Source organism: Halichoerus grypus, chromosome 7 (genome assembly GCF_964656455.1).
Source record: "Halichoerus grypus chromosome 7, mHalGry1.hap1.1, whole genome shotgun sequence".
Classification (NCBI taxonomy): Eukaryota; Metazoa; Chordata; class Mammalia; order Carnivora; family Phocidae; genus Halichoerus; species Halichoerus grypus.
In genome coordinates, this window is record NC_135718.1 from 74,348,836 (window position 1) to 74,371,778 (window position 22,943).

Here is a 22,943-nt window from a genome sequence, read left to right on the forward strand (position 1 = left end):
GAAATAAAGAGCTGAATGTGAAACAATAAAAATGGATCACTTCCTCATAACACTGGCTTTCTGTCAATCACTGAAACCTACATCTTTCCCCCAGTTTAGATAGCTTCATGTGCACACTTTTAAAAAATCAGTGAAGTCAAATCTGAAGTGCCTGTAAGAGCCACTGTGCTCCCTTAGCACTTATATTTTTCTCTTCATTGCTATTTTCTTTGGCTATTCTTTACAGTCGGCACTATTTATAGATCCTTCTCGGTTGTAAAAATGGCCACATTAATGACTGTTTTAGTGAAATGAAACAGCATGACAGTCATTTCAGGGACAGTCCTTTCGTGTTAAAAAAATGTTAGAGCTCATACAGGTTAAGTATGGGTTGTGTATATGTGGCATAAATAGGCTTTCATGAAGGATTTTGGTATTTTATACCCAGAAGGGTTGTAGGTGTCAAATTTCAGTGCTTCTGATTCCATAATTGTCTGCAAAATGAATATCTTGACGTGCTTTATCCATGTGAAACAACCAAATGCATACGCCTCTGATTTTAAGTCCTAATGGCTGGTCAGTGTGAAAACTGAACCTTAAAATAATAATTTAAAAATAAGGTTGTTTGGAAAGTCACAGCAAAAAAAGAAAAAAAAAGTGTCTTCTTTGATATCCTCTTTTTACTTGTTTTTATTGCACAACTGGAAGGGAATGTGCTACATATAGCTCTAAAAACACTTCAAGCCTGTAAAATGTCCTTTATTTTATTTTATTTTTTTCCTTTATTATTTTTTATTTATTTATTTATTTTATTTTATTATGTTATGTTAGTCACCATACAATACATCATTGGTTTTTGATGTGGTGATCCACGATCCGTTGTTTTCGTATAACACCCAGTGCTCCAAGCAGTAAGTGCCCTCCTTAATACCCATCACCGGGCTAACCAATCCCCCCTCCCACCTCCCCTCTAGAACCCTGTTTGTTTCTCAGGTCCATAGTCTCTCATGGGTCATCTCTCCCTCCAATTCCCCCCCTCTCATTTTTCCCTTCCTTCTCCTAATGTCCTCCATGCTATTCCTTATGTTCCACAAATAAGTGAAACCATATGATAATTGACTTTCTCTGCTTGACTTATTTCACTTAGCATAATCTCCTCCAGTCCCATCCATGTTGATGTAAAAGTTGGGTATTCATCTTTTCTGATGGCTGAGTAATATTCCATTGTATATATGGACCACATCTTCTTTATCCATTCATCTGTTGAAGGGCATCTCGGCTCTTTCCACAGTTTGGCTATTGTGGACATTGCTGCTATGAACATTGGGGTGCATATGGCCCTTCTTTTCACTACATCTGTGTCTTTGGGGTAAATACCCAGGAGTGCAATTGCTGGGTCATAGGGTAGCTCTATTTTTAAATTTTTGAGGACCCTCCACACTGTTTTCCAAAGTGGCTGTACCAACTTGCATTCCCACCAACAGTGTAAGAGGGTTCACCTTTCTCCACAACCTCTCCAACATTTGTTGTTTCTTTCCCTGTCCATTTTTGCTATTCTAACTGGTGTAAGGTGGTATCTCAGTGTGGTTTTGATTTGGATTTCCCTGATGGCTAATGATGATGAACATTTTTTCATATGTCTGTTAGCCATTTATATGTCTTCTTCATAGAAGTGTCTTTTCATATCTTCTGCCCACTTGTTGACTTGATTATTTGTTTTTTGGGTGTTGAGTTTGAGAAGTTCTTTATAGATCTTGGATACCAGCCCTTTATCTGTAGTGTCATTTGCAAATATCTTCTCCCATTCTGTGGGTTGCCTCTTTGTTTTGTTGACTGTTTCCTTTGCTGTGCAGAAGCTTTTTATCTTGATGAAGTTCCAAAAGTTCGTTTTTGCTTTTGTTTCACTAGCTTTTGGAGATGTATCTTGAAAGAAGTTGCTGTGGCCGATGTCAAAGAGATAACTGCCTATGTTCTCCTCTAGGATTTTGATGGATTCCTGTCTCACATTGAGGTCTTTCATCCACTTTGAGTTTATTTTTGTGAGGTGTTAGAGAATGGTCAAGTTTCATTCTTCTGCATGTGGCTGTCCAATTTTCCCAGCACCATTTGTTGAAGAGACTGTCTTTTTTCCATTGCATGTTTTTTCCTGCTTTGTCAAAGATTATTTGACCATAGAGTTGAGGGTCCATATCTGGGTTCTCTATTCTGTTCCATTGGTCTAATGTCTGTTTTTGTGCCAGTACCATGCTGTCTTGGTGATCACAACTTTGTAATACAGCTTGAAATCAGGCAACGTGATGCCCCCAGCTTTGTTGTTCTTTTTCAACATTTCCTTGGCGATTCGGGGTCTTTTCTGATACCATACAAATTTTAGGATTGTTTGTTCCAGCACTTTGAAAAATGTCATTGGAATTTTGAACGGGATGGCATTGAAGGTATAGATGGTTCTGGGTAGCATAGACATTTTAACAATGTTTATTCTTCTGATCCATGAGCATGGAATATTTTTCCATCTTTTTGTGTCTTCAATTTCTTTCATGAGTGTTCTGTAGTTCCTAGAGTATAGATCCTTTACCTCTTTCGTTAGGTTTATTCCGAGGTATCTTATGGTTTTTGGTGCTATTGTAAATGGAATCGTTTCTCTAATTTCTCTTTCTACAGTTGCGTTGTTAGTGTATAAGAAAGCAACTGAATTCTGTGCATTGATTTTGTATCCTGCCACATTACTGAATTGCTGGATGAGTTCTAGTAATTTGGGGGTGGAGTCTTTTGGGTTTTCCACATAAAGTATCATGTCGTCTGCAAAAAGAGAGAGTTTGACTTCTTCTTTGCCAATTTGAATACCTTTTATTTCTTTTTGTTGTCTGATTGCTGTTGCTAGGACTTCTAGTACTATGTTGAACAACAGTGGCGAGAGTGGGCATCCTTGACGTGTTCCTGATCTTAAGGGGAAGGCTCTCAGCTTTTCCCCATTGAGGATGATATTCGCTGTGGGTTTTTCATAGATGGATTTTATGAACTTGAGGAATGTTCCCTCTATCCCTATACTCTGGAGAGTTTTAATCAGGAAAGGATGTTGTATCTTGTCAAATGCTTTTTCTGCATCAATTGAGAGGACCATATGGTTCTTCTCCCTCCTCTTATTAATGTGTTCTATCACATTGATTGATTTGCGAATGTTGAACCACCCTTGCATCCCGGGGATAAATCCCACTTGGTCATGGTGGATGATCCTTTTAATGTATTGTTGGATCCTATTAGCTAGGATTTTGTTGAGGATTTTGGAATCCATATTCATCAGGGATGTCCTTCTGAAATTCTCCTTTTTGATGGGGTCTTTGCCTGGTTTGGGGTAATGCTGGCCTCATAGAATGAGTTTGGAAGTTTTCCTTCTGTTTCTATTTTTTGAAATAGCCTCAGTAGAATAGGTATTATTTCTTCTTTGAATGTTTGGTAGAATTCCCCAGGGAATCCATCAGGCCCTGGACTCTTGTTTTTTGGGAGGTTTTTGATCACTGCTTCAATCTCATTACTGGTTATTGGCCTATTCAGGTTGTCAATTTCTTCCCGTCTCAGTCTTGGCAGCTTATAGGTTTCCAGGAAGGCCTCCATTTCATCCAGATTGCTCAGTTTATTGGCATATAGTTGTTGATAATAATTTCTAATAATTGTTTCTATTTCCTTGGTGTTAGTCGTGATCTCTCCCCTTTCATTCATAATTTTATTAATTTGGGTCCTTTCTCTTTTCTTTTGGATAAATCTGGCCAGTGGTTTATCGATCTTATTAATTCTTTCAAAGAACCAACTTCTAGTTTCGTTGATCTGATCTACTGTGTTTCTGGTTTCTAATTCATTGATTTCTGCTCTAATTTTAATTATTTCTCTTCTAATGCGTGGCTTAGGTATCATTTGTTGCTTTTTCTCTAGTTCTTTAAGATGTAGAGTTAGTTGGTGAATTCGGGATTTTTCTATTTTTTTGAGTGAGGCTTGGATGGCTATGTATTTCCCCCTTAGGACTGCCTTTGCAGTATCTCATAGGTTTTGGACCGATGTATTTTCGTTCTCATTGATTTGCATGAATTGTTTAAGTTCTTCTTTGATTTCCTGGTTGACCCAAACATTCTTGAGCAGAGTGGTCTTTAGCTTCCAAGTGTTTGAATTTCTGCCAAATTTTTTCTTGTGATTGAGTTCCAGTTTTAGATCATTGTGGTCTGAGAATATGCAGGGAATAATCTCAGTCTTTTGGTATCGGTTGAGACCTGATTTGTGACCCAGTATATGGTCTATTCTGGAGAAAGTTCCACGTGCGCTCGAGAAGAATGAGTATTCTGTTGTTTTAGGGTGGAATGTTCTGTAAATATCTATGAGGTCCATCTGGTCCAGTGTATCATTCAAAGCTCTTGTTTCCTTGTTGATTTTCTGCTTAAATGATCTGTCCATTGCTGAGAGTGGAGTATTGAGGTCTCCTACAATTAACATACTGTTATCAATATGACTCTTCTATTTGGTTAACAGTTGGCTTATGTAGATGGCTGCTCCCATGTTGGGGGCATAGATATTTACAATTGTTAGATCTTCTTGTTGGATAGACCGTTTAAGAATGATATAGTGCCCTTCTATGTCTCTAATTACAGACTTTAGTTTAAAATCTAATTTGATATAAGAATTGCTACCCCAGCTTTCTTTTGAGGTCCGCTGGCAGGGAAGATGGATCTCCATCCCTTCAACTTTCAGTCTGGATGTATCTTTAGGTTCAAAATGAGTCTCTTGTAGACAGCATATGGATGGGTCCTGTCTTTTTATCCTATCTGCAACCCTGTGCCATTTTATGGGAGCGTTTAGGCCATTCATGTTGAGAGTGATTATTGAAAGATATGAATTAATTGTCATCATGTTGCCCGTGAAGACGTTGTTTTTACAGATTGTCCCTGTAAATTTCTGTTGTAGATCACTCTTGGGGTCTTTCTCCTTTTATAGAACCCCCCTTAATATTTCTTGCAGGGCCGGCTTAGTGGTCACATATTCTTTCAGTTTCTGCCGGTCGTGGAAGCTCTGCATCTCTCCATCCATTCTAAATGAAAGCCTTGCCAGATAAAGTATTCTTGGCTGCATGTTCTTCTCATTTAGTACCCTGACTATGTCTTGCTGGGCCTTTCTGGCTTGCCAGGTCTCTGTGGATAGGTCTGACGTTATTCTGATGTTCCTCCCTCTGTACGTAAGGAATCTCTTCCCCCTAACTGCCCTTAAGATGGTTTCCAAGTTTTGCAAGTTTTACTATTACATGCCGGGGTGTTGGCTTGTTTTCCTTGATCTTGGGAGGCATTCTCTCTGCCTCTAGGATGCGAATGTTTGTTTCATTCCCCAGATTAGGGAAGTTCTCAGCTATGATTTGCTCAAATACATCTTCTAGTCCTCTCTCTCTCTCCACTCGCTCCGGGATTCCAATTATTCTGACATTGGAACGCTTCATGGTGTCACTTATTTCTCTGATTCTATTTTCATGGATTCTGAGTTGTTTTTCCCTGGCCTCCTCTTTTCCCTCTTTATCTATTATATTGTCTTCCAGGTCATTTATTCTCTCTTCTGCCTCAATTACCCTAGCTGTTAGATTATCTAGATTGGATTGGATCTCATTGATAGCATTTTTAAGTTCTGCCAATTCAGCTTTCATTTCTGCCCTTAGAGACTCTATGTTGCCATTAATTGATTTCTCCATTCTAGCCATTGTCTTCACAATTGCTAGCCTGAATTCCATCTCTGACATCTTGGTTATATCTGCATCCATTTGTAAATCTGTAGCTAAGTCATGATCTCTGAGTCTTTTCTATTTTGGGGGCTCCTCCTCCTAGTCATTCTGTTGATGGCTGTTTGAGGGAATGTATAGAGTCCAAATTATTGACCAGAACCCAAGCAAGATGCACCTGTTTTCTTGGGACCTTAGGGTTGCTGGCCTCTTGTTTTCCCAGCCTGTCTTCTGCGGGAGGGGCCTGCCACGCTGTTACTCAGGCAACCCTGTTGGGGCGGTGTTGCCCTGACCCCCCTGTGGCGGGGGATGGGCTCAGCGGGACTCAGTCTTCGGGGCTTTTGTTCTCTGGCGGCTTTCCCTGGCGGCTTTCCGCGTCTCTTCCACGAGTCAGAGCAGAAGAGACCGTTTCCAACCCTCTGCCTCAGAGCAGAGAGACCGCAGTCTGTTCTTCAGTGAGCTCTCCAGGCCACACTGTCTCCGTTTCTGTCTGTGCTGCTATAAACTGCGCGGCCTGGATTGTGCGCCCCTCAACAGCGCCCCTAGTCCTGCCTCCAGGTCGGGGCACGTCTCTGCCCTTTGTGCTTCTAAAACTACCAGCCGCTCCCAGTTCGCGCACGTGCAATTCGCCCCTCCGGGTTTCCGTAGCAAGGGCTGCCCTAAAGTCATTTCCCCGCCCCTACCGGTCTGCGAGTCTGTGCCCCGTCCGCAGCGCGTGAGGCTGTCGCTCACCGGCGGTGTAGGATCCCCACGGCCAGGCACCCTCCCGCTGCCTTTTGTCCTCTGATATCTGCCTGCGGAATCATGGCTCCCCGCTTTGTACCTCAAAACCAACCGCCTGCGATGTTCTGTTTGTATAGATCCAGATCTTCTTACATCTCAGGCTGGTTTCGTGGGTGGTCAGAGTGGTCTGATGGATATCCAGCTCAATTCTGGGGAGTAGTTGAAATAGGGTCCCCTACTCCTCTGCCATCTTTCCCCCCTCCCCTGTAAAATGTCCTTTAGATTCGACCTTCATAGGATTGTCCATCTACGGGAGGCAGTGAGAGGCAGGAAATCTTAGCCCTCATTCTAAAAATCTGAATATGATAATGCACTGAAAGAGGAACTAGTTTTGAACAAGGATGCTCTGATTTAAATATTTGTTTGTGTGTCTAATTTGGCACAAACCTGTTCACCTCTTTAGTTTCTGGATGGCTGATATTTCAGTCATTTGTGTTTGCAGGGGAGAAGACGGGGAAAAAGAAGAAAAAGCCAAAGAAGATAAGGGTAAACAGAAGTTGAGACAGCTCCACACACACAGATACGGAGAGCCGGAAATTCCCGAGTCTGCGTTCTGGAAGAAAATCATAGCATATCAACAGAAACTTCTAGTAAGATGTTCTAGAGTGAATATTGTTATTGATATTTGTGAGATCATAACAATTCAGGCCTAGTAAATACTCGTTGACCTTTCCTTAGGTGGCAATCAGGGGATCAAGTCAGTCCTACAAGTATGTTTTATTTACTCACCTGAGTGTGTTCATATTTTACAATAAATGCCTTTGGTCCACTGCTCACTGTCATCAAACCATAACCTCCACACACATCCACATTACCTGAAACCATCTGATACAGTGACTGCCAGCACAGGGCAACCAGTGTGTTCCCACAAAGGCTTTAGGGCAGATTAATAAATATACTCTGCAGGACACACTGTGTGAGGGTCTGCGGTGAATGAAAGCAAAACACGACTTTGAGGGTACAAATAATTCATATTGATGTTCCAGAACTTGGTTCATCAGTTCTAGAACATCACCTTTTCATTAAAAGCCCAGTTACATAAACATTAATGTAGTGAGCCGACTTCCTATTGATAAGAAGAAGGTCTATTCAAAATTATTCTTTAAATAGAAACAAAGAAAAGAAGGGAATGAAAAGAGAGAAGACAGTTCTTTATGTAGTGTCCTATATATTTTGCAGAAGTGCTCTCCAAATGAATAAAATGCATATTCGTATTTGAAAAACCAAGAAAGGAGGTGTAGTTCTCTGTTCATATTCATACAAGATGGAATTCATAAAAATTTTGGTTGAAAGGCCTTTTATTATAATGTATACACTTTCTTAAAGCAGGAAAATGTTGGGAGATGAGTGTGCAGAGTAATCCTACAAGAGATGCTAACCAGTAATGTCCGACCTAGAAACCAAGACCAACATTCCTCATAATAAAGCCGTTTGAAAGACAAAATCATATTTAATGTTTAACAGCCTTTGCGAAATCAAAAACAAGAAACTCAGTATACTATAGCCCTTCATGTAGAAGGGAAATGGAGTGTCCTCAGTAATTATATATTCTACCTGCTTATGTATAAATAAATATTACACATTCTTATATAATTTATGCAAACTTATTTTAATTAATGGTTTCAACTATGTCTTCTTCAACTCTCTTTATTTTCCCCACATCGTTTAGTACCAACTATCCTGAACGTAAACATTCTGTAGATACCCCTGGATAATCACTGATTTGCTGTGTTGTGATAGTTGCCATGGTGACAGGTGCAGCATAGATGGTAGGGCGTGGGGTTGAATGGGCTCCCCGATAACCCACCAAAGCCCCAGTGGATTCCTGAAGACTGCATTTAACTACAGTCGTGCAAAGCAAGTCATTGAGGTCTGTCTTCCACTGTCTGCCTCAGGGTCACGTGTTCTCTGTTTTCCTGCTTCTCTTTCCAATATGACTTCCTCTGCCCACCATTTTGCCTACACAAGACTGATCATGGCCACATCAGGCCACCACAGGCCCCTCGTCCCCCAAGCCTTTGTGACCTGCCAGCTCAGATAACCAAGGTTACCAACTCAGCCTCCCATGACCCAGTTCCAGCCTTTCACAAGAAGAACCAATGTGACTGACCTGGTTTGGCTGTGGTAGGCTGCCTTAGTCCATAAGCCGTGGCAGTAAAGGCAGGGTCCTGTGTGGGAGATGACACCACCCGAATGGGGTGTGTACATGGAGACCGATTATGGGATACGTTGTCATCTTGATAGGACCTGTCATGCTAAAGCCCCTGGCATATCCTCTTGGATGCCTCATAGACCTCTCCCATTTCACAGTAAAACAAGTACTTGATATTTCCCATCGCCTTTTTCCTTCGACCTACTTCTCTTCTAGGTGTTTTTTCCAGCCGATAAATGGCACCAACCGTTTATTGAGTTGCTCTGACCCCAAATCCAGAAGTTACTATATCTGAGTCCTCTCTTTCTTTCCTCCCTCAAATCCAATCCAGTGGGAATTCTTCCCAGTTTTGTCTTCCAAGTATAGCCAGAGTCTGCTCAGTTCTTCTGTCTCCACAGCTCCTCCCAGGCCAGGCCACCGCCACCAGTATCACCCCTCCTGCTCTCCTGTGGTCGCTCTAATTAGTCCCCTTCCTTCCATGCTTGCTTCTTACCTGTCTCCCACAGGGCAACTGGAATAATCTTTCCAAATTATAATTTCCAGTCATAATAAGCCCTCTTCAGATCCCCCAATAGCTTGCCATCCCACCTGGAATAAAGTAATAATTCCAGTGATAATAACAAGATTAATAACTAACTTTCCCTCCAATAACTTATCCTCAGAGCAGACCTCTGAGGAAGGGTCTGTTGTTATGCCCACTTTACAGATGATCAAAGTGATACTGCAGGAGTGGTTACGTGCTTGTCTGCATCTGCAGTGAGTGAGTGTTGAGGGTGGGCTCCACAGTCGGGCAGTGTGGCCCCAGAGGTCAGAAACCAACCCATTGCACTGGAAGGAACGTTACAAACTTTTATCAGAAGACTGTAAGCCTATGTCCTCCTCACCTCTCTGACCTCATTCCCTCCCACTCTTTCCTGTCCTCTCTCACTGTCCCCAAGCACACCGTCACTTGGAACTCAGAACCTTCGTGCCCCATAACCCATGCTCTCTCTCTCTCATACACTCTCCCCTCCATTGTTCACTTGCCTTGCTGTCCCATGGTATTCAGGCCTATGCTCAAATGTTATTACCTAGAATAAGCCTTCCCTGACCCACCTATCTAAAATAGCACCCCCATTCCCTAAGCCCTTAACCTGATGGCTTTTTCTTCATAGCATTTAGCATCCCTTGAGATTATGTTTTGTTTCGTTTTATCTTTAATCTGCGGATGTGCTTCTTTATCCTTTGTGTCCTCCATGGTGGCCCAAATTTTCTTATTTGCTGTTATGTCTACAGTACCAAGAATGCTACTTGATACACAGTAGGCTCTCGAGAAATAGTTTTGGGTAAACGAAGGAATGCTTAATGTAAATTGTCTGCACATGTCAATCTCTTGATTCAGTGACCTTTTCATCATTTTTTTCACCTTCAGAACTATTTTGCTCGCAACTTTTACAACATGAGAATGTTAGCCTTATTTGTCGCATTTGCAATCAATTTCATCTTGCTCTTTTATAAGGTACGTACATCTTCGTCTTTCAATAACCAGTATGAAACTACAGATGGACTGAATTGCATGTATAGATTTCACAGATCCACTAATGAGCACGTCTAAACCTATTCTAAAATATGTTTTGATGAAAGAGAAAACCTAGAGGTCAAGCACATCACTGATGGTCTAGTAAGACAGGAGTAGATTTGTTCTTCCAAACTAAGTGGGAAATGCCTCAGCTGATGAGCCTTTGATTCAGTGGAGGGTTTCCCCAGTGTCCCTAGCCTAATTTGGCTGAATATCTCACTTGTTACCCTATCTGGGTGTGGCATACCTTTATTATGTTAAATTCTTTGGATAATTGGGAAGGCATCTTAGCCATCTGTTCTCTCCACCCCCCAGCCCCCACCCCCGCATGCCTTAGAATCCTCATAACTCTTGCTTGGATTAGAAGGAATTTTAAAGAGTATGTTCATTATTTGCCATTGGTTTTTGAAAAGCTATCTCTTTATTTTTAGCCTTTGCTTTTAGTCTTTTCATGGGACATGGGCTTCATCTCTGGCTCTTTGCTGATAAGGCTGGGTTTCCACTGGGTTTCTTGTTTGCGCCGATATCTTAGAGGAAGCGACTGACTCTACTTTAAATGGTTTGAATCAGGTCTCCACTTCTTCTGTGGTTGAAGGAAAGGAGCTCCCCACTCGCAGTTCGAGTGAAAATGCCAAAGTTAGCAGCCTAGACAGCGGCTCGCCCAGAATCATCGCAGTTCACTACGTCCTGGAGGAGAGCAGTGGGTATATGGAGCCCACGCTGAGGATCTTAGCTATTCTCCACACGGTCATTTCTTTCTTCTGCATCATCGGATACTACTGCTTGAAAGTAAGATAGTAAGGCACCAAGGTACCCGTGTGTGTCCGTGTGTGCATGTGTCTGTTGCAGGTTGGACTTCTGGGGAAGCAGACTCTGAGATGGGCAAATTACCTGCATGAAGATTATTAGGGAATGTTCAATGAGTCAACACCTGTGGGGCAAGGGAAGGAAGCAGAATGCAACAGAGGGAAAAGTGGTGCTACCTTTCAAACACGACAGGGCCCATGCACGGGCCTCAGGCCATGAGTTGGGATGTCCCTACAGGGTTGTCTTGGGCTGGGGCATTGGAGCCTGGTCTTCAGAGCTCCATGTTCGCTGCAGGCTGTCCCAGGAAGGGCAGATGGCTTTGGGCCATCTTGTTATAGCTTTCTGTCACATATTGGTAATTATTCACATAATGGCCAGTTTCACCAGAACTTGACCCTGCAGAAGTAACCCGCCATGTGTCCTAGCAGTGCTCTGGTATATTAGAGTTACAGAATACAGCATGCGGAACCTGAGTCGTTTTGATTGTCCTGTTATTAGGTACCTATCTAACGCCATCACTGGCACAAATGCTTTATAGTTTGTCACATTTCACCCAGAAAATAATACAGCTCTATCCCTAGATCCCTACCAAGAGAATAATAATATTTGGTGAATAGAACTCAAGAGTCTCTGAGTGCTCAGGCCTGCCCGTTACTTTTGCAAACCTCTTTATTTTTTCCTGGCAAGACACCTTTTCATGGTAACGCTTTATTTCGCTGTCCCCTGCCTCTGATTGTGAAACTTTTAGAAGACTTTTGAAAAACCAGAGCCTAGAGTAAAAGACTAGAATGTAAAATTTTCTTTAGAAATTCCTCTCCCTTGTTTTCTTTCCTTTGTTTTATGAGTTGGGGTAGGGGAAGGTATTCTTGAATACTTCCAAAACGTCTGCATCCTTCTCCTATCTGTGCCTTGTGTAAAATCTGTCCAGATGAGAAGATGAGATGAATCAATATGTTCTGGAAACATTTTGGCAAACTGACAAAAGATTTTTGCTGATGCTGAAATTAAAATTTATTTCAAAATGCATGTGGACACTGAGCATGGAATCATTAACGAGATTTCGCAAATAAAATTGCACTTTTTAGAAGCATGCATTTTGGAACATTGGTAACATTGCTATATTTTATTGTAGCTGTTCGTGTCTCATAAATATAAAGATATATAATAAATATGTTGTAATAAAAGATATATTGAATCCTTTTCTCTTTAATATTTAAAAGTGATTTCTTTAGTGCAAATATCTGTAAATATGTATGTGTTTAGAAACATAGGATTATATATGATATCTATTCCATTTCTGTTTTTCCTAAACTTCTAGATGTTCCTTTCTGCCTAAATATAACCAATTCATTTTCACCCAGTTTTACCTTCCTGGAAGTAACATGGGAAATATTTCTTTTTCCAAAAAGCTGTTTTGTACAGAGAGTGACCACAAGAGATACCAGTAAATCTAAATTAATTTTAATGTGTTTATTTTTTCAAATGTAGGTCCCATTGGTTATTTTTAAGCGAGAAAAGGAAGTAGCTCGAAAATTGGAATTTGATGGGCTTTATATTACAGAACAGCCTTCAGAAGATGATATTAAAGGCCAGTGGGATAGACTTGTAATCAACACACAGTGAGTAAAGAATTATGTGAGACATTTCTATGCTCAAAAATTTCAAGACAAAAAAAAAAATACTTTGCTGGAGTTCTTGCAGATTTGTCAAAAGTTTAGCAGAGGTGAATAATAGTGATATTTTCAGCCAAGAATATCAAAAGACTAAACGCTGTCAGCTTCTTAATGGATGCCATCAATTTTTTCCCATCTGTGTTCTGAATTCCTTAATCAAAAATGGCTTTGAGTCCATTTTCAAAGCACTGATGGAATGTGACACCCATTACTCAGTGTTCAGGGAAGAGTGTAGCTGGAGGTACATAACCTACAGAGCAGGGTTCTCTCCTCCAAAAGCACAGAGGAGGCAAAAATTAAGGAAAGAGTTGTAGCATTAAAGGCAAAAACATTGAATTTCATACTTTTTCTGTATCTAAGTCGTAAACTTGCTGTTGATACCATCAAGCAGTCGGGCATCAAACTAGTTAAGGAGGATGACCTGTAAAACTTAATAAGGCAGAGAAACAAATACTTTTTCTATACACTAAATATTACACTTGTGAGATCAAGACCCAAACTACTAGCTGCTGTTCCAGGTATAAATCCATCCCAGAAGTGTAACTGTCCACCGCTAAAGGATTAGTGATGCAGTAGCTTTTGAGTGGTCTGTACTACTCAAGTGTGAAGTATCTTTTTATTGTCATCAGTCTTGCTTATTCTTACAAAGTTAAAATTTCTAATAAGCTCCGAGTTTTCAAATAGGGATGGTTTCTTTGTGCATTATAAATGTTTACTCTAAATGCTCAGTGTTTTATTTATCATCTCTAGCTGTTTATACGAAGTCAAATTAAGTCTGTCCCTTTAAGTGAACTCGGTGTTAGTCAAGGTGCCAGTTTCCTGCAGGATTTGGTGCCTTGCTCAGTTTCCTTGAGGATAACTGGTGGGAATGAGATTTTTTTACTTTGTAGGAAAAACAATGACAGATTTTTAGATGCTTTAATTTTTTAACACAGTTGACAAAAAAATACATTTGACATGTTACAAATGACATATACTGACATGTAAATAAATATAACAAGACTGCTTATTAATAAATATGCTCATATTCTTCTCCATTAAAATAGTAGCCCATAGTCTTTTTGTGATTCTGCACGTATATATTGATAGCATAACCTTTAAATAATATTTGATCTACCTATGATATAGAAAAATTGTGGGATAAGATGGGACATAAATTCATTATGATTTTTGTGAATGGAAGAATGTATGTTTACATATTATTTTAAATGTATATTCTAAACAATATATTGTTGATTATCATTTTTTCAAATGATATTATTTTACTTTTATGCTTTTATATTTTTTAGGTCATTTCCCAACAACTACTGGGACAAATTTGTTAAAAGAAAGGTAATACTTCTCAAAAGGAATGCATTCTCTGTTTCTTTCCTAGAGCACAAAAAGACTTGAATTTGATGTGGCTCATATGTAGAATGAAATATTCAGGTGTGCTTTATCTGTCAATGTCAATTTCTTTTTTTTTTTTTTTTAAAGATTTTATTTATTTATTTGACAGAGAGAGATATAGCGAGAGAGGGAACACAAGCAGGGGGAGTGGGAGAGGGAGAAGCAGGTTTCCCGCGGAGCAGGGAGCCCGATGCGGGGCTCGATCCCAGAACCCTGGGATCATGACCTGAGCTGAAGGCAGACGCTTAATGACTGAGCCACCCAGGTGCCCCTGTCAATGTCAATTTCAAAGTGGCAGTGGAATGGAATATGAATTTCAAAAATTGCACATAAAAAAACCCATACTCTCTAGCTATAAAATAAATAAGCACTGCTTCATCCGCCTATCCTCTGATTCAGGCGAATAAACAGTGCTCAGTCCGCACAGTAACAGGACTTAGTGAGAATTTTCTCTGTGATTGCTTGGGTAACCTAAATTAGCCGATGGCCATTTTCTGATAAGACAGCTATAAATCACCAGGGCTAGGATCCTGCTTTACATTACAGGAGTCAAGTCCTTGCATGACAACAAAGGATTGAGTTTTATTTACTTTATATAAACCTTAAAGATCTTTTTATTTTCATCAACTTTTATTCTTCTGAAGCCCACTCCCTCAGAGGGTGGTAGAAGGAACACCAATACGGAGTCAGTGGTCCACTGTGGGCACCTGCTGAGTCTGATTTTGAGAGTCAAGGATCATCTCTGCTCTTCCCACCACACAGAATTTTAATTTTAATCACATTTTCGAATGAAATAATATATGTGCCATTACTTGTATGTCATAAAATACTATGATTATACACTAGCTCCTACTTATTCTTTGAACCCTTCTAATTGCCAAACTGACCCAGCTCACCCTCTTTTCCGTAATGGATTCTAGTCCCAGGGGATGCTGTCTGGAGCGAATAGGCAGAAACACCTGCCAAATGAAGTGGTCTTGTTCCCTTGGATTTCACCAGTTCAGCGTTAGGATTGTTCCCAACGAGCAGCCGCAAATTTTGTGTTACCAGTCTGAGGGGAAATAGAAGGCTTGCACCAGGAATTTAAGTCAGGTACATGATGAAACACAGCGACCTTTTTTTTTTTTTTTCCTTAGTAACAAGACTTTCTAGTTGAGAGAACTAGCATGTTGGTCGATTTTTATTTTGGTGCAAGTTTTTTTTTTTTTTTTTAAGATTTTATTTATTTATTCAACAGAGAGAGACACAGTGAGAGAGGGAACACAAGCAGGGGGAGTGGGAGAGGGAGAAGCAGGCTTCCTGCTGAGCAGGGAGCCCGATGCGGGGCTCGATCCCAGGACACTAGGATCATGACCTGAGCCGAAGGCAGACACTTAACGACTGAGCCACCCAGGCGCCCCTATTTTGGTGCAAGTTTTTTGTCTCCTCGTATGACCTGGCATTTTAACATTGCTCTGCCTCCGAGCACATCCAAACTAGGCCAAAGCTTTGAAAACTTATTTTTAAATAATTTTAAATAGATAATTTGATCATTTTAGTCTCCTTAATTATTTAATGAAGAAACCACTTTAAATTGTTAAAGCACAAGTTTCTCAGAAGGAAACTACATATTCAGTCAAATAAATAAACTGTAATTGCAGCTAGGACTATTCGTGGCATTCCTACTATGTGTGTTTGTGTGTGTGTGTGTGTGTTGCCCGATTTGTTCTCCTGGGAACAAGGTGAGAACACAATCCAGAGGGAGCAACCACTCAGCTCATCCCAGCCCATCTGTAGTGCCGTGACAATAACCCAGAACAAATGTTTTCATGTACCTTTGTAATCAGTGTTCACGGACTCTTTACTCTTTCATGTTTTCACTTACCTTGATTATATACATTTAGAGAAAGCTGATTTTTATTTTTTATTTTTTAGGAATTATTTGAGAGAGTGAGAGAACGGGGTGGGAGGAGGGACAGAGGGAGAGAGAGAGATTCTCAAGTGGACTCCCCGCTGAGCGCAGAGCCCCATGCAGGGCTCGATCCCATGACCCTGAGATCACGACCTGAGCCAAAACCGAGAGTCAGACCCTTAACCGACTGAGCCCCCCAGGTGCCCCTGATTTTTCTTTCTGCTAGTCCCTTCTTTTCCATTATTTCTTCATCCACTCTTTCACTGGCATTCCCTGCCTCCTTTCCCCTCAGCGGCCGGTCCTCTCTCCTGCTCTTCTGTCCTTACTCTTCCTGCTGCCCCCACTTTCACTGTGTGGGGGACTCTCGTGGTCTGTCAGCGTTGGGCCGAGAGTGGCTGTGTCACGGAGCTGCACCTCCTGGGCTCAGGGGTGAGCTGTGGGCCCATGTCTACACACCGGTCTGAAAACACGACACATGGGCCAAGCCAGGCGCATGTGGCCGAGGGAGAGAGGGGCCAGGGCGCTGAGGGGGGTTGCTCAGAAGGGATTCGAATGGTGCCCCGGAACCTATGCTAGGATTGCACTGAAGACACGATGGGGGTGACAAGGCTCCGGGGATTCCTGAAGGGCTGCTCCAGTCAGGAAACAATGGGAGGGAGTGTTGGATGGTGGCAACTGAGACCCCAGAGGGGATGCCATCATGAGTGGCCCGCCCTTGGCCCGTGGTGGTCTGTGCAGATCTTGGCTGCGAGTCAGGCCCTGCCTGGTAGCATTCTCACTCCGTCTCTTGCCAAGCTTAGCAACCTTGAGCATGTTCTATTTTCTAAGACACAACTTCTTTATTTGCAGAAGAGGATGCTAATAACAGGAAACTGATATATTGTGACAATCCCATGAGGGAGAGCAGGTCAGAGTTCTTACCGTAATTCCTGGCACAAAGTATGAGAATTTGGTTGAAGTTCCTTTCATTCCATCTTCTTCCACTTCTTGACTTAACTACTTGGCCTAACCCCTTCCTTTGGCACGCCTCCCTCAAGAAATCTTGTTCCTTTGAGAGGGTTTATCTAAAATGATGTAAGCGTGCTTTGACCTTAAGCAGTGTGATCACAGAAAAGGAGCCATAAACAAGAATTTTAAGTGAACTTGGACATACGGCAAATATGGAGTAAGTGTAAAAATAATTAGATGTTTGTATACACATGCATACAGGGGGTTAGTTAATGCACGAGGCCGGTAAAATGCTTTTATTCCTGTCCCCCAGGTTATGGATAAGTACGGAGAGTTCTATGGCCGGGACAGAATCAGCGAGCTCCTCGGTATGGACAAAGCCGCTCTGGACTTCAGCGATGCCCGGGAGAAGAAGAAGCCAAAGAAAGACAGCTCCCTATCGGCCGTGTGAGTGTTGCTTATGCCCTTTCCTATAGCTCTAGACTGAAAGGAGGAGAAATTCAGACATCTCTGAACTTGCTAGTGCACTGATTTCCTTCCCCTCAATGTCTGAGGAAGAGAGGAGGGAAACAGATGTACCTAAGGTCTGCTTTAAACTTCCGGGTATTTTCAGCTATGGAATGATTGGATTTCTTCCCTAATAATTTTGGAAGGTGACCTTTTTGTTATTTACATAAAGCAAAAATAAAGATTTGTGTTCTTAATTTGCTTTTTCTAATCCCTAAATGCCACTTAAGTCAAAGTCAAACATATGCAAAAGCACAATATTTGACTTTCTTTTCTGATGCTTCCTGCCTGAAAAGAAGTTAATCTTATGTTTTGGAAAAGGGAATTTGTGTAGCCCTTTTATTAGAAATGTTCAAAGTTCATATTCTTTTATTATAATGTGTTTCATTTAAATAGCAAAGACTCGTATGCCAGAAATACTATGTTGTCATGCTGTTACTTGGAAATTTAATTTTAAAATGAGGCACTCCTAATACCTTTAAGGGAATTAGGGAATAATTATTAAGGGAATTAAGGGAATAATATATCACTAGAAGGATGTGAACCAGTTGAATTGAATTTGCCTGAGATGGAATTTGACACACACACATATGTAGTGTTGAGTGTACATATATATACATATATATTTTGCAAATTGGATCACCTGTAATTCTGGAATAAATGTAAAGCATACATGCTTTTAAAAATGTAATTTCTTATTGTAGCCATTTAATGATTTTAGAAGAAACACAATAGTTACCTTCCCTTTAAAACATGTCAACCTTTCTTATTTGTGTATTTATGGTCTCAGTCAACTAGGATGCGATAACTGTAGATATTTGAGGCTCTGTAGGGTAGTAGTATTTTGTCTCAGATAAATATTTTAGCCAGCATTAAAAAAAAAAACATTTTGGCTGACCTATCTCATTGGTCATATATTTTTTATCTATCTGAAAAGTTGTTAGAGCTACACTTTTTTTTAAAATATGAACTCAGTTGAAAATTAGACAAGCAAACATATGACAGAAACTGCAAGAATTTAGATCCAAAATGTCACCTGGGTACTTCAAGAAAACACATGTGGGACATAAAGACTGTGTCGCTGGATAGAAATGAAGCACATTGACAGTGCTGAACTAAGACTCTTATGGTAGGATTTCATATAAAACAAGGACTGTGGTCAGAGTGGTGCTGAGCTTTCTATTAACATTTTCAGATCTCTGACAAACAATGTAGAATCAACTAGTTTTACTGGATTATGCACTTTTCCATGGCCATATTTATGACCCTAGAACATCAGTCTGAAAAAATGGAAGGAAAGTTTAGACTGGTTTTTTTATTTGTTGGTTTTTGTGGTTTTTTTTTTTTTTTTTTTCACTATGAACAAATAGTTTTAAATGGGGAATTTTTCATTATTTCACCTAGGAAATGTTTGCAAGTTTGACTCCTCACAAAGTATCAAGAAATTAATATGGCATTAGTACCTTTAATTTTTTCTTAGTTTTTTTTCCCAGGCATTAATACCTGTAAATATGGATAATGAAATTAGAATACACATCTAGTAAATAATGTTCACAACTAGGAAAGAGTTATAGGTAGTGTTTATTTAAAACATTTAGAAAGATCTTTAAAAGATTATCTGGTTTGTATATTATCTTAATGTGAACGTTTGAATACAAGCATGATGCATGTATCTGTTTGCACACGTATTTGCCAATCAAATATATAGGGCTTGTCAATCAAATAAATAGGTGGCCAGAGGGCACCTGGGTGGCTCAGTCAGTTAATTGGCTGCCTTCGGCTCAGGTCATGATCCCAGGGTCCTGGGATCAAACCCTGCATCAGGCTCCCTGCTCAGTGGGGAGTCTGCTTCTCCTTCTCCCTCTGCTTCTCTCCCAGCTTGTGTGCTCTCTTGCTCTCTCTCAAATAAATAAATAAATATTAAAAAAAAAAAAAAAGTCCTGGGCTAAAGTCAGTAAAACTTTGGGGGCAAAGTCTCCTAAGAAGTCAGTTTTGATTGGCAATGATTGATCCTAGCACTTATAATTTAAGATTGGCCTTCTTAAAAGAAATGACTAAAGAAGTAACCAAAGACTAAAACAGTAAGTCTAGAAAAGCCCTTTTGAAAATAATGCTAATATTATGTTGTGTTATATTAGTTACCTGGAATATTGGAAAGGTGAACAAAGGTATATAAATCAGTGTCAAGTTCTGAAAAAAAAATTAGAAAGTATATACGTGTATTTAATCTGCAAAGATCATGAATATTTATGCTAAGATTTATTCACTCAACATGTATTTATTGAGAGACATTCCATGTATGATATAATGTGCTTGGTGGGCTAGGGAGCTCACAGATTAGGGGGAAAGGCATAAATGTATACATAGATACCTACACACCCACGACCACACAATAATGTGAGAAATCATAGTAAGTCTAAGTTTACAAGGTGCTCTGGGAACCAAGGGGAAGAGGTGAATCCCTTCTTGGGTAGAGAAGGCTTTTGAGAACAAAAGGAAACACAAACAAGATGAAAAAGGCCTTTCATTGGCAAATTAAGTACAGTTGTAAAATGAATGTGCCTGTTTATGCAAGTTTTTATTCGTGTAAGTAAAAATTATTTTGTTGGGGGGCACCTGGGTGGCTCAGTTGGTTGAGCGACTGCCTTCGGCTCAGGTCATGATCCTGGAGTCCCTGAATCGAGTCCCGCATCGGGGTCCCTGCTCGGCGGGGAGCCTGCTTCTCCCTCTAACCCTCCTCCCCATCATGTACTCTCTCTCTCTCTTTTTCTCGCTCTCTCAAATAAATAATCTTAAAAAAAAAAAAAAATTATTTTGTTGGAATGCATTTACCAATGTATAATGAAAGCTAGTGAGCACACTTGATGCACCCATGTTGGTTAATTTGGCAGTTTCCAGGGATCATTCTCACATAAGAAGTGAGTTTACCTTATATGTAATGTAGAACAAGAAAGGGCTATTCTTAAATCATAGAGGTTGAAGGTGGTGATGTTTTGTTTTGTTTTCCAAGATCCCTCTGAAAAGGCATCTCAAAACCCTGGAACACATCATCCATCAGCTCCTCCCTTGGCGCCCGGGAAGGAACCGACTTCCCGAGATGGTTGTCAGTCCCATCCCATGGAAACAATGCTGGCAGCCTCTTGCAGTCCTCTGAGTCTCTGATGCACGTGCATATCTACAAATTCTTCTTCTTTGTCTTTCCAGACTGAACTCTATCGATGTGAAGTATCAGATGTGGAAACTAGGAGTCGTCTTCACTGACAACGTAAGCCCTCCTTCATTTCCACAAAGTATACCACACTCACATTAGATGAGTCTGCTGGGCTTCTGCAGATGAATCCCAGTTACTTAAGAAAGTAATCAAGTATCAATTCATTTAATACAGATCATTACTTGACAATGACCCAGGGAAACACAGGATTAATTAGCCGATCTCTCATTCCATTTCTTTCAATAGCCAAAAGATTAACATGAAAATATATTTATACAAGAAAAATTTGAAACTGAGATGCAAATTCACGTGTATTTTCCTTTAGGTTTTAGTTGGGCAGTGGCGTACTTCAGAGTTTGAGATGTTAAAATGAAAGTTCTAAATAAATAAAATTTAAAAACATTAACTGTGATAAATTTAAGGTTCCCCCAATTAAGTATGTTGGAACTATTGTATTTCTTGTTCTTGATTGATCCTTCTTTTCTCAAAGAGCCTAGGAGCCTATGAACTCAACATAGGGCGCAAGCATATGTACAAACACAAGGGAAAAAATCACCTAGTACTAAAAGCCACCAGCTGTCAGCTCAGTCAGTCACATTTTACGACCCTGGCTTGCTCAGCAGCTGTACATTTTTGACTTTTAGAATTTTCAGTTTAAAAAATTGTTACCATCACTCTTTTTTATGCTCCCATTTGCTGTCTATGGGAAGTTGCTGGAGACAGTCATGAAACTCTGCTGGATGGATCAACTATACATTTTTTGCTGTGGGGTCTCAGCTCATCTCCTCCTGCTGGCTCATAATCCTCTTACCATCCTCACACACCTGTGAAGGGGAACGTAGGAACAAACCCAAAGGCTTAGCCCTAGGCCTTCCACTGTTTTTGCTTTTGTGCTTTCTCCCTTGGACATCTCAGTTAGTCTCAAAATGTCACTCTAATTAGCACTGACTTTTATAATGAACGTTAGTTCTACTCTCCTAAGGGCACATGACACCTCCCAAATTCTCCCACCTCTATCCCTATGCCTACCACACCCAACCATGGACCCAGAACTCTTGAGTCTCTTAGCGAACTCTCCAAAGAGCTCATAAGCAAGTCTTGTAAGTATCCTTTGGAACTGTCAACTGTTAATAATTTCTCATCTAATAATGGAAGCATTCCCTTGGGTCAAAAGACCACCTCATCTCCAGCAGTGGTGTTTTCCATTCAAGCAGCCCCACTGACTTGGCCTCTGCCTGTGAAGGTCAATCTTCCTTGACCTCCTCATATGCCACAGTGCTTGCATCGTGCATAATACTCATCTTGCCCTGCAGTTTTCTTGTCCTCCAGAGGATTGGGGCATGGACAGACTTCTTCAGACTTTAGTATTCTGATATATCATTCATCCTCCTGCAGTTTCATGGCTTCTGTTTGGCCAGTCACCTCTCAATGTCTTCAATCTTCAATAGTGCAGTTTCTGTCTGAGACACAGCGGGGGTTACCAGATGCAGTACAAGATTCCTAGTTAAATTTAAATTTCAGATAACTAAATGTAGACACTTATGTATTTATATTCACAAATAAATATATCCCAAATATTGCATGGGACATACTTAATCTAAAAATTACTTATTCTTGGGGCACCTGGCTGGCTCAGTCAGTGGAGCATAGGACTCTTGATCTTGGGGTTGTGGGTTTGAGCCCCACACTGGGTGTGGAGATTACTTAAAATCTTCTCTTGCTCTTTCTTAAATAAACGAATAAAATCTTTAGAAAAAAAAGGGGGGGTTGCCTGGTGGCTCAGTCGGTTAAAAATAAAATCTTAAAAAGTAGTAATAATAAAAGTTAGTTCTTCTTTACCTGATGTTCTGCTGTAACTGGGCAGCCTGTGTTTTTATTTGCTAAATCTGGCTGTCTAAGCAGAGCCCCTGTGTAGTCCACACTTGTATCTTTGGCTCAGCTTATCACCTGTATTAGGCCTCTCACTCATATTATGCACACAAACTTGTCCTTTCTCCTCACCCTTTGCATTTCTTAATAGCCTGCTAGATGTGTCCATCCAGATGTCCCGTGACAAATGTATCCTCCCGTCTCCTCCCCACTAAAAGCAGTCCCCTATCTGCCATTGCCTCTTTCTCTCAGTATCTTGTTCTTCTAAACTCACATGACCAGCTTGGACTCCTCCTTTTCCTTCAATATATACATTTAATTATGTGCCTAATTGGATTGTTTCTCTGTCCTCTGTGATTCTGCCCTCTGCGCTGGCCACTTCTGCTGCCAGTCGTGGCTCTCGTAACCTCACCCACCTGTGGGGTCGGCCAGT

At 40.6% G+C, this 22,943-nt stretch overlaps 1 protein-coding gene across 3 annotated transcripts in view; it reads left to right on the forward strand.

Moving 5' to 3' along the window:
- Positions 1-22,943, forward strand: part of RYR2 (ryanodine receptor 2) — a 731,966-nt gene that overhangs the window by 690,897 nt on the left and 18,126 nt on the right. For all 3 annotated transcript variants that reach the window (XM_078077755.1, XM_078077754.1, XM_078077753.1), the window contains 7 exons: positions 6,948-7,095; positions 10,069-10,155; positions 10,786-11,004; positions 12,511-12,641; positions 13,985-14,027; positions 17,237-17,370; positions 20,635-20,695. In XM_078077755.1, the coding sequence (XP_077933881.1) occupies positions 6,948-7,095; positions 10,069-10,155; positions 10,786-11,004; positions 12,511-12,641; positions 13,985-14,027; positions 17,237-17,370; positions 20,635-20,695 (823 nt within the window). The remainder of the gene's footprint in view (positions 1-6,947; positions 7,096-10,068; positions 10,156-10,785; positions 11,005-12,510; positions 12,642-13,984; positions 14,028-17,236; positions 17,371-20,634; positions 20,696-22,943) is intronic.